The 12423-nt window shown below is 44.7% G+C and overlaps 1 protein-coding gene across 1 annotated transcript in view; it reads right to left on the bottom strand.

Moving 5' to 3' along the window:
- Positions 1 to 313: 313 nt before the first annotated feature.
- GRPR (gastrin releasing peptide receptor) overlaps positions 314 to 12423 on the bottom strand; it is a 35166-nt gene continuing 23056 nt past the window's right edge. The window contains exons 2-3 of the mRNA XM_074946035.1: positions 6945 to 7296; positions 314 to 1933 (exon numbers count right to left, since the gene is read on the bottom strand). Of these exons, the coding sequence (XP_074802136.1) occupies positions 1541 to 1933; positions 6945 to 7296 (745 nt within the window). The 3' untranslated portion in view covers positions 314 to 1540. The remainder of the gene's footprint in view (positions 1934 to 6944; positions 7297 to 12423) is intronic.

The raw sequence follows: 12423 nt of genomic DNA, 5'->3' as shown, positions 1-12423 counted from the left end.
ATCCCAGGACAATCTATGGTTTCACATCTAAACGAGACAAAAGTCGTTTCTACGGCTGTGAATGCTGAGTTAATATAACCCCCTAACTAAAATTTAGGGGAGATGCACTCCCGTAGACTGAAAGAGAAGGAAACCAACCCTTGTGAACTGCTGAACATCCAATGTCTGCCCCTGGAGGCAGGCAGGCACCTCTTACTGAACTCAATGGGCACTGGAAGGTTTTGCTCTGATTATACCCCAACCATTACATTATGTTTTTGCATTTTCAATCCAAATTTACCACAATGTTTTGCTGGTTTCATTCTCTCTTTGTCTTTGATTCTTCCCCCTCCCCCAACAAGATGCACCATTAACTCAGCATTCACTGCTCCAAGGGTCAAATTCTGCTCTCACTTGCACCAGTTTGCTTTAAGAGGCTTGTAACTGTACAGCTTAATCTGCATCCCACCTGCTTCAATGAGAATTGGATTTTGCCTTATGTTAACGCAGGATTTGCAATCTGCAGTGTCCGTGGCACATTATCTTCCTATTCTGAGAATAATGGATGCCATGGTGCCCCAACCACTTGGCAGTGGAAAATACTGAAGGCCTGATTCTCCACCAGTTTATTAAGATTTCAGTGGAAATACAGGTATAAATCTACTGTAATGGGTTTGAGACCAGGCCCTGAGTTTGTAATGACATTCACTGTACATCCCCATATTAGAATACATCCCAATGAAGAACTTCTGTGCTTCATTTGACATTTGTTGTTCATCCTTAATCAAACACAACTCAAATTCTGTATTATACGTTTAATAATGTAACCCCCATTATTTTGCCCCCTGAAGAGAAGAGCAGAATTGTCAGTGACTCTCAAAGTGCTGTGCTTTTCCCTCTGCAATATGGCAAAATGCACACACTCAAACTGTAAACATCTTCTAACTCACATTTATTCAAATGGTACATTGATAGTGTACAAGATACTACTCATTTCAGATGGGGCCAGCACACCCCAGTAAACACTGTGAAAATCTTTTTACACTATGAATACTGTATTCAAACATTTATAAATATTTGACAGCTCTAGGAAATGATCTACACTTCACTTTTTTTAAAAGGGTTTCTCTCATTTAGATGAATTTACTTCAGCCAAAAAACAAGACAGAGAAAAAAAACTCCATGAAGCTGTTTCCGCAAACAAAGGGACAAATCTTGAGTCCCTTACACAGTTTTTTTATATGACCGTGGTTGGAGTCTGCCTGAGTCAGAACTGAGGCAAAACTATGGATCTCAGGATTTGACTCCAAGCCAGTGAAGGTCTGATCTTATAGGGGCTGAGTACACTCAACTCTTGTTAAATCGGTGGGCACTGAAGGCATTCAGCACATCACACGAGATGTTCACTATGACGGTGTCAGGCCCTAAAGTACCTGGAAGTTCTTGTATGCAGTTGATTTCTCTACGCATGTATGCTACGCACTATCCCCGCAAAGCAGAGCAGGCAGCCATGCTAACTACACTGCACAACAGTTTCCAAAGCTGTCCCCTGCCATGTACCCTATACACAGCCTTCATTACAGATGTGGTTGCCGTTGATGAGGCTGAACATGGCCACTGAATGGTTGGTGCTCTTGAGGGAGGTCATTCGAGTGGTGCTTCTGCCCATGCTTTGGGACCTGATGAGGAGACGGGTTCTGCAGCACAACAGCTGGTTGTTGAACTGTTTCCTAAAACTTTTGCTGAGCAAGTAGAGCGCGAAAGGGTTTACGCAAGAGTTAGCAAAGGCCAGGATTCGAGCACAGATGCTGGTGATGAAGTGCAACACTGATGTGTCTACCTCTGAATAATGGTAGGACCGGTATAAATAGATGATGTGATTAGGAAGCCAGCAAAAAGCAAAGAGGCACACAAACACCAACACTGTCTTGGCCAGACGCTTACGTGAATCGATCTGAAAAGAACAAAGAGAAAAGTAGATTAGCAAATGTTCCTCACTCTGGCAAAAGTTGGTGAAATTGGAAGCTAATTACTTTTCCTGTCACCAGGGCGTGGATGTGGGGGAAATGAGACAGTTATTGCAAGGGAGTCTGGACTGGACAGGACTTTAGCACTGAGCGAGTCAGCTGCCCAAAAAGTAAGAAACCAAACAACTAAAACATCTTTTCTATCCTAAAGATAAAACTCAGGTGAACCTAATGCTCAGTGACAGAGTATCACTAACCCCAGCATGGTCTATAGAAGTCCAAGAATCAGCAACATATTAGCCAGGGTAGGGGCTACCTAGCATACTTCACAGAGTGCAAATACATTACTACTTGGGGCCATGTGGTAAACATACGCGTATACAATGCCGGCAGACCCTGCTCGTCAGGCAGGTGGGATCATTGTTTCTCCTTCATGGAGTCTTCTTCCCCAGCTCCTGTAGCCTTCCTTTCTCCTTCTCCAAGCTTCTTGTATATTTCCTTATTGAAACCCCTCCTAGTCTCCTGGGTTTCTTTGTTCTATGTTTAGTAACTTTTCTCCAGAAAAACCCTCCCCTCAGAGAAGAAGGGTAAAAATGGCTTTCCCTAAGTTGCAGTCACTCTTTAGGATAACTCTTGTATGATCAAACAACCATCATTAACGTTAAGTATTCCCCATTGTCCTTCATCTAGTGAGTACCAGCTGCATGTCCTGTCAGCAATGATGGATCCACATACGTATAGGCTTTCCGTGACACAGAAATTTCATGATACAATTTAATAATATCATCCACCATTCGTAAGTTGCACAGACAGAACCCCCAACTTGTCACAGGGCCATCTCAGAAATGGCTGTGCCAATCTTCCAGTTCAGACCATGATGGGAGAAGGTCGAGGCGCAATGAAAGGACAAACTCCCTGAGGCCTGGCCTACACTAGGAAAAGCTGTAATTTTACCACATGATAGCTAACATGTTACACAGACAGGGCAAGCTGTGGTCTTACATTGATTTAGAGGGCGAAGGGGAAATCCTGAGGGGGGCCTAGGGTTCACCTCGAGCAGCTAAATCTAAGTAAAGCTACAACCTGCCCAGTCTGCACTAGGGTGATACAATGTGTTCTCTCTCTCTCATTGTAAAAACATATTTATGTCCCTAGAGAGGACAAGACCTTAGAGGGGACCCACCATCCAAAAGAGGAAGATATAGCTGCTCCACCCAGGGAACCTCTAGACAGTATTGCATCATGGGAGATGCAATGCCCCCTGGACCTTGCTGGCACAGACAGTGCACTACCACTTGTCTTAAGAGGCTGCTGTATGCATGTCACTTTGTGGTCATGCCCTACCTCCTCCCCACCCTTCCTAGAGTGGCTTTTGCTGCTAGCTCCACTTGCTCTGCATGTAAGTCTTGAAATTGTGAACACCGCTTGGGGCCTCCCTGCTCTTCCATATCCGGGCAGCAGCTGGGCACATTCAGGCCCTTGCAGAGTAATGGGCTCGGTTCTGATTGCTTCAGTTGAGAAGGGTGAGAGCTGAAACTGTGGGTATGACAACATAGCAAAAGCTGTGCACAGGCTCGCTTACCCATGCCTGACTCCAGCTGGCACAGATAACAATAGCAAGGAAGACAGCACAGCAAGCTGGTTACATGCCCAGAGTCTCGCTACGTGCTCTCAAATTCTTGCTGCAGTGTCTTCACTGCTTTTGTTACCTCCTAGCTTGGATAGATCAGGGGTTCTCAATCTTTCTAGACTACCGTACCCCTTTCAGGAGTCTGATTTGTCTTGCGTACCCCCAAGTTGCACCTCACTTAAAAACTACTTGCTCACAAAATCAGACATAAAAATACAAACGTATCACAGTACAATATTACTGAAAACTGTTTACTTTTTCATTTACCATATAATTCTAAAATAAAGCAAGTAGAATATAGATATTGTACTTACATTTCAGTGTATAGTATAGCAAGTCAATGTCTGTGTGAAATTTTAGTTTGTACTGACTTCACCAGTGCTTGTTATGTAGCCTGTTGTAAAACTAGGCAAATATCTAGATGAGTTGATGTACCCGCTGGAAGACCTGTGCGTACCCCCCAAGGGCAGGGGTGGGCAAACATTTTGGCCCGAGGGCCACATCTCGGTGGGGAAATTGTATGCAGGGCCATGAATGTAGGGCTGGGGCAGGGGGTTAGGGTACAGGAGGGAGTGCGGGCTGTGTGTGTAGGGGGGGTGCGGTGTGCAGGAAGGGGCTCAGGGCAGGGGGTTGGGATGTAGGAGGGGTGCAGGGTGCAGGGGGGGCTCAGGGCAGGGGGTTGGGGTGCGGGGTAGAGGGTACAGGGTGCAGGAAGGGTTTGGGGTGTGGCTTTGGCCCGGCACCTCTTACCTCGAGCAGCTCCGGTTGGCAGCGGTGTGCAGCGGCCCTAAGGCAGGCTCCCTGCCTGCCCTGGCCTCGCGCCACTCCCAGAAGTGACCAGCATGTCTGGCAGTGGCTCCTGGGGGTGGGGTGGGGCAGGCGGCTCCGCCGCGCGCTGCTCTCGCCTGCAGGTACCACCCCTGAAGCTCCCATTGGCCGCAGCTCCCCGTTCCCAGCCAATGGGAGCTGTGGAGGGCGGTGCCTGCAGGTGAGGGCAGCGCACGGAGCCCTCTGCCCTCCCCCGCCCCCCCACCAGGGACGTGGTGCTGGCCGCTTCCGGGAGGTGGCACGGGGCCAGGGCAGGCAGGGGGCCTGGCTGCTGGAAATGTTGTGGGCCGGATTGAAAGCCCTGACGGGCCGGATGCGGCCTGTGGGCCATAGTTTGCCCTCCCCTGCCCAAGGGTATATATATCCCTGGTAGAGAAACACTGGTATACACTAGCCTGTCCACAGCTTTTGCTGAGTAGTCGTATTCAGAATCCCAGCTCTCATCCTTGTAAAATTTAAGGAGAGTTAGATGGGTCTCATTTGAGGTATAGATGTTTATAAAGTGTATCAAAGTCTGATCAGCCACTCCTTTACACACTTGTGCTCCTTTTCACACCCCAGTGTATAGCACTGAACAATCATTAGGTACTGCTTGGCACTGCTTGAGGCAAGATTTGAGGCTTTTTGTGCTCTGACCCAATGTGGCAAATGCTATATTCTCATTACTCACATGAAAGTCACATAGTCACATCCCAAAGCACTATAAGTAAATTGAGAATTAAGATGGTCACAACAAGCAGATCTTTTCCCATGATAGAAGCAAGCACGAAGCAGGCAACAGAACACTGCCATAGCACGTCATGACTTTATTTTGTGTTCCTTTAATTGCATAAGCTGAAAATTAGCTATTGAATTCAGAAAAGATTGACATGTACCAGATGACAGTCAAATGTCCCCAAAGATCTAACTGTAAATTAAACCCTGTGGGATAAGTGAACTGTACATATATATTTTTAATGTATCCTTAATTTGATACTGAAGCTATTGTGGCCCACATCTGCACTATGAAGAAAGGAAACAATGCAATAAAGAAATCAATATCACTTATCTAAGACAAAGACCTATCACTGCCGAATGCACTACAGGAGTGAAATCATTGACTGACTTTGCTGGAGCAGACTCACTTTTTGCTATCTTTATAATTCTGTATACAAACCTTTGGGGAAAGGACAGGCGAGAAGTGACTCTTTATACTTCTAGTGCACTTTAGTGGGTAATCAAAGCAGTCACTAAACAGGCAGAAAGGTGGGAGTGGTGGGAGAAAGACTTATAAACATTCAAGAGTAATGTAAGATACGTCCTTTGTGAAATCCCCCCACTTACTATGCTGAAAGCACATCTTTTCACCCACGTGGTGCTACCTGATAACCAGTGATGGGAAAATTTCTAAAGGTTCAAGAAATTCAGTTCAGATCTGTTACTGACAGAGGGTAAAGTCATTGTTTGTACAGCCGACCCCACTGAGGCTAACAGCAGACTTGGAGCCTAAAACACAAAAGCATGAGCCTCTACTGATTGAGCTAAAGTAGCAAGAAAGTTGCTACATGAGAAAGTTGCACCAGCTCAATTTAAGATAAGGATTTAAACTGATTTACTGAAACTGGAGCAAAACCCTGTACTAACACTTATTTCAGTTTAAGCATGGCTTACGTTAGTTTACTTAAAATCAAGTGGGAATTAAGCCAGACTGAAATAATCCACATGTAAACTGAAATAGGAAAGTCCACACAGGGGGCTGTACTAATTTAAAAGTTTAAAAGCAATTCAAGTTAAAGAACTGTAACTTTCTCATTTAGACAAGATCTAAGGGTAGCAGCACACTGGAGCTGGAGGGGTCATTTCCAGCTCAAGGAGACATACCTGTGCTAGCTCTGATCAACCTAGTGTGCTAAAAATACAAGTGGAGCCACACTGGTGCAAGCAACTTGTCCCCCAAGTACATGCCAAGGGTTTCAGACAGGATTGTACTTGGGGCAGCTAGCCCAGCTCACTGTTTGTGCCCCCATGGACACTGTTATTTTTAGTGATCTCTCTTGATCAAAGCTATGAAGGGTATGTCTACCTGAGCTGGAAATAACGCCATCTCCAGTATAAACATACCTTAAGTGCCCTTAGCTGGAAGCAGTAGTAGATTCACAAATCTCCAGCCACTAAATGAGAACAGGTTTCAAAGTGGTAGCTGTGTTAGTCTGTATCAGCAAAAACAATGAGGAGTCCTTGCGGCACCTTAGAAACTAACAAATTTATTTGGGCATAAGCTTTTGTGGGCTAAAACCCACTTCATCAGATGCATGGAGTGAAAAATACAGTAAGCAGTACATTACAGCACCTGAAAAGATGGGAGTTGCCTTACCAAGTGGGAGGTCAGTGCTAATGAGGCCAATTCAATTAAAGTGGAAGTGGCCTATTCTCAACAGTTGACAAGAAGGGGTGAATATCAAGAGAGGGAAAAGTACTTTTGTAGTGCTAACGAGGCCAATGCAATCAAGGTGGATATCGTCCACAAGGGTAATGTACTTTCAAATAAAATAAATTCATACCTGTTTCCTAACATGTATGTTTCCTTCCACAGGTATATTGTAAGCACTCCGGATCAAATTTTTAGCAATGAAATAGTAATACACTGAAATGACCGATAGAGGAATGATGTAAAAGATCAGAAATGATGCCATTGAATGAATTTTTGGATGTAGCCCATCAGAATGGGGGTAAGGAGCACAGCTGGTGAATGTTTTGTTAGTGTCTCGGTCATAGAAAGGGTGCAGGTCAGAAAACACTGCTTCAGGAATGGCCAGCAGCATGGATAAAATCCAGATCATAGCAGCTTTCACACAAATCTTCATCAGCGCGTGGGAGGCTTGGATATCCATCGGTCTCACTATCGCTTTATACCTAAGAGCAAAGGGAAAGAACTGTTACTAACTATGACACTGAAAATAGTCACACTGGGTCAAATGTATCTTTGTCCAATCTTTCACTGAGTCCCCTTTTCATTTTGGAAAATCCCAACAACAGTTTTCAACCGGTGCTGGTTGAAATTTTTAACATTTCTGAAATTTTGCAATCAGCTCAACTTGTCACCAGTTAAGTCAATTTCAGGTGTATTGATTTTGAACATGTACAGATATATTCTGAAATCCACGTATGTGTACAAGTGGCATTAAGAGGAAGTAAAATAAATGAGTGTACTTTTAAAGCATAAACACCGTGACACTACTACTACAAATAGAATAGCACTTCATTCAGTATGGTTCAAGGAAACTAGACTAGATATTGCTTAAAGAGTTTGTAAAAGCTGCTGGTGACTTCTTTTGGAGTTGAGGGTACACAGCACTTCTGAAACTCAGACCTTGTGTTTTCAAAATTGTAACAGATATCCTACCCCTTTAAATTACTTATGTGTGGTCTAGGACGCAGTTTCCATTTGTCCATAATTAATTGTATCCAAATTAACTAGCTTGTGGTGATTTACAGAAGACAAGTTATGAAGAAAGAAATTACATGCTACATTATGTAAATATGCATAATAGATTTTGTGTTTCTGTACACTTTTTCCTTTCAGAATTTCAAACTTTTTTAAAAGTTTGAATTTCCAATTCAGCACAGAAGCAAAATATATTTGAAGCTCGTATGTAGAATGAAAAGCCCATATAACAAAATAGCCACATATAAAAAGAACTCCAGATTGAAATAGGTGCATTTAAAAATTCACAATTCATAAATATATTTAAAGTATAAATTAGAAGTAACAGATGGCATTTAGGAATAATATCTACAGGTTTTATACAGTATTATTAAATTAATCATACTCATGATAATGGAATTTATATCCTATTCTCTACTTAAAATCTAGATATTTTTATTTGCCCAATCCCCTTTTAAAAGAGTATATGGAAAATGAATCCCTATAGAGTTAGGGGTTAAGTGGTCATCATAGAATCATAAAACATAAATGGCGACTCACTTTCTCATAACTGTTCTTCGCGGTGTGTTGAATATGTCCATTACACTTTAGGTGTCTGCACATCACGTGCACCGGTGCTGGAGAGTTTTCCGTAGTGTTACCCATCTGGGTGGCTCTGCCCACTGCTGGGGTCCTCATACTCTGAAGCAAGGATATAAAGGGTGGAGTTGCCCAATCCCCCCTTCAGTTCCTTCACACCGGAACCGATAGTAGGCTCTGATGCATCAGGAAAGGAGGGTGGGTTGTGTAATGGACACATGCCTACGAACATCGTGAAGAACAATGATTATGAGAAGATGAGTAACCATTTTTTCTTCAAGTGCTTGCATATGCCTGTTATACTCTAGGTAACTCCCAAGATATTACCCCAAGAGGCAGGGTAGGGAGTCTCATCAGAAGAGGGACTGCTTCCCAACATTGGCATGCTTCTATGATGCAGCATACAGTGCTTGGTGAGTGTATGAATGGAAACCAGGTCTCTGCTCTACAGATGCCCATAACTGGGATTGTGCCACAAATGCTGCTGAGTTCAAATGAGCTCTTGTTGAGAGCACTGTGTGTTTCTCAGGAGGCATTGCTCCTTTGCCCGCATAGCACATTGTAATGCAGCTGGTGATCCATTTCGAGAGTCTGAGTTGTAATCGGGTGGTCTCTCATATATGCCATAAAAGACGCAAAGCTGGGAAGAGACACAAAAAGGCTTTGTTCTATCTAGGTAAAACACCAATGTTTGCTGAATGTCCAAAGTACGGAGCCTCTGCTTGTCTTTATGTGTATGTGGTTCAGGAAGGAAACTGGCCAGTGAATAAACCAATTAAAATGGAAACTGGCCACCACCTTTGAAAGGAACATGGGGTATATTCTCAGCTGACCCTTGTCTTTGTAGAAGACTGTGGAGGATGGATCTGTGACCAATGCATTCCGTTCTCTCATCCTTGTGATGGAGGTAATGGCCTTTAAGAAGGCTACCTGTGCTGACAGATGTTGAAATGAGCATGATGCTAAAGGCTCACAAGGAGGGTCAATAAGCGCAGACAACAGCAGATTTAAATCCCAAGAAGGTGTTGGGTCTCTGACAAATAAAAACAATCTATCAAGACCCTAAAGGAACCTGGTAGTGATTGCGCAAGTGAAAACAGTCTAATCATCTGTGCAAGGGTGAAATGCCAAGATGGCTGACAGATGCGCCCTGACTAAGGGCTAGATCTGACTCCTTAAGGTACACAAAATGGTCCAGAATTTGGGAGGTGGCCCAGATGGAAAAACACTTCCATTTACTCAGGTAAGTAGCTCTTGTGGGTGGCTTTCTGCTATTAAGGAGTACTTTCTGAACTGCTACTAAGCAATGTGCCTTCTTTACATTCAGCCACTGATGAACCATGCCATAACATGTAGCACCCAGCTGTGGTTCTGTGTCAGGAGATCTCTGACTATTGGTAACAATAAAGGTTCATAGTGGACAATTTGCAGAACTCTGTGTACCACATCTGTCTTAGCCAGGCTGGAGCTATAAGGATCATCTTGCCTTGATCTTGCTTGAGCTTGAGAATGACCTGGGAATCAGGGGTCCTGGCAGGTAGGCAAAGAGGAGCTCTTTGTTCCATGGAAACAGGAAAGTGTCTGACATTGATCCTGAGGTGTGTCCCGCCCTGGAACAGAAGTGGGGATACTTCCTGTTCTGTCAAGTTGTAATCAGATCTACAGATGGGAAACCTTCTACACTGAATATCCATGCTAGAACATTTGTGTTGAGGGACCATTCATGAAGTTTCTTGAAGGCTTTTTCTAAATCTTTCATTGTCACTCAGCATTATAGCATCCTGTTTGTTGGGTCACCTGTTCAACAGGTAAACATTCTTCAGAGCTGAGTACTAGATTCAAAATGGTCTCTACCCAAAAATATCTACAGACACATCCACGTTGACTGTTGTGTAGCCAGTGATATATTGCCCCAAACCACGGTGGGGCTCCTTTTGTCTCTAACTTAATGTACGATTAAGTCAATGGGAGTCTGCCCACTGAAATCAGTGGGAAGACATTGGATCAGACCCATGGATAGGTAAAAGTACAGGAATCTTTGCTTCCCATGGTTACTAATACCACATATTTGGCGGGATGTAGTAGAAAGAGAGAGCCTGAGACATGAGGCCTGGTATAGCGGGTCTGGTGTAAGGCCTAAGGCCTGAACTAAAATAGTCAGGCACTGCTGATATAAAGCAAAGTTAGCAAAAGTTTGGCTATGAGCAAAAGTCAGGCCCTGTTACAAAGCAGATGCTTGCTTGCAGGTTCACGGTCCGATATATGAACTTGGCGAGAACAGAGCTGTCATTGCAAAAACACAAGCATTCCCAGGCACTAAGAATTTCTGTAAACATATTCCAGAAGGCTCGTACCAGAACACCCCGAAGTTTGTTATGGTATACAAGGTTATGGTATAAACACGCTCCCCGAAGATGATACATGGACACACTGTATCCCCCTTAAAGATAAGGTCAGGCTGACAGGGTGATGGCTAGAGACGTTTTGATCAAATCAACAGGTACAAGGTAAAGGGTGGCAACTAGCCACGTCAGCGGGGCAATGCGTAATTTGTTTGTATCGGCGTATAAAAGAGGGGTCAAAAAGGGGGTGTCTTTGGCTGGTCGAGGGGGGAACTGAAAGTCCCGCCATTCACTGAGCTGATCCATTGTCATGGGCATACATGTATTAAGTGTACTTGTAGCACGTATAGGGCATTAATACTGTGCTTTCTTGGCAATAAACCTGGCCAAGCGCCTCTGCCACTGAATGAAGTCTGTGGTCTTTTGGGGCAGTTTGATTGGAGCCTGCTGTACGGACTATCTGGCCAGAACCAGTGCAGCATGCAGCGAGAACACATACGCAGCACATAACTGACCATAGGGGATAATGAGGATCTGCGCTTCTCCTACTCTCTATGTTAGACAGCGAGGTACTTGAGCACATGCCTAACTTTAAGCATGGGCGTAATTGTGACACTCCCCAGTGTACCCAGCGGGGTGAGGCCCCTCACCATTCCCACCACCTGCCTTTAGCATGGAGCAGTCTTTTCTGTGCCTGCTGTGGATAAGCTCTCTGACAGCACAAGCACTGCCTACCAGCCTCCACAGGCCTCGCCTCCTCTGTACAGGTAGCAATAGGCACACACCAACCTCTGGGTCCTCAGAGCATTCCCTGCAGTGCTCTGTTCCTGATCCACTGGAGACTCGCCTAATTACCAGGTCAGCTGTTCCCGAAGTCACAATACACTCAGGATCGCCAGCTGGTTTAACACCACAGCACTTACGCTTACTCTTGTTTTCACTATATCTATCAATCAATCAATCAATCAATCAATCAAAGAATAGAGATTCAAATGGTTTATTGTAAAATAAAATCATAACATGCTTTCTTTTTAGACCTAACTAACAGGTTAACTTCCTGTCTAAAGAAGTTTCTCACCCAAAGGTCTCTCCAGCATTTTCAGCCAAGCCTGGCTGAGATCAATTTTCCCTCTAATTTTTTACGTCCATGTGCGGAATGAATTTTGTTATGTGCACCAATATGGAGGTGATGTATACAGGGGTGGGGCTGGGGGGGTTTGGAGTGTAGGAGGGAGCTCAGAGCTGTGGTAGAGGGTTGGGGTGCAGGGGGTGAGGGCTCTGGCTGGGGGTGAGGGATCTGGGGTGGGGCTGGGGATGAGGGGTTTGGAATGTAGGAGGGAGCTCAGGGCTGGGGCAGAGGGTTGGGGTGTGGGGGGTGATGGCTCTGGCTGGGTGTGCAGGCTCTGGGGTGGGGCCGGGGATGAGGGTTTGGGGTACAGGAGGGGGCTCAGGGCTGGGGCAGAAGATTCCTGTAACCCATGTACACCCCCTCTGTGTCCCTTGACAGATGGCACTGAGAGATTCCTGGGTCACCGTAGTCTCATTCATTTCAAATAGAACTTCGGTGGTAATATTGACAGTTAGCCATGAGCTTACGTACCCTGCTGAAGCAGGGCCTAATTGAAGCTCTTAATATAATGTGCTCTCTGCTATCCATGCAGTGAGACTAAGGGC

This window comes from Natator depressus, chromosome 1 (genome assembly GCF_965152275.1).
Source record: "Natator depressus isolate rNatDep1 chromosome 1, rNatDep2.hap1, whole genome shotgun sequence".
Classification (NCBI taxonomy): domain Eukaryota; kingdom Metazoa; phylum Chordata; order Testudines; family Cheloniidae; genus Natator; species Natator depressus.
The sequence above is the reverse complement of the archived record's forward strand: the minus strand, read 5'-3'. Positions and strand labels throughout refer to the sequence as shown.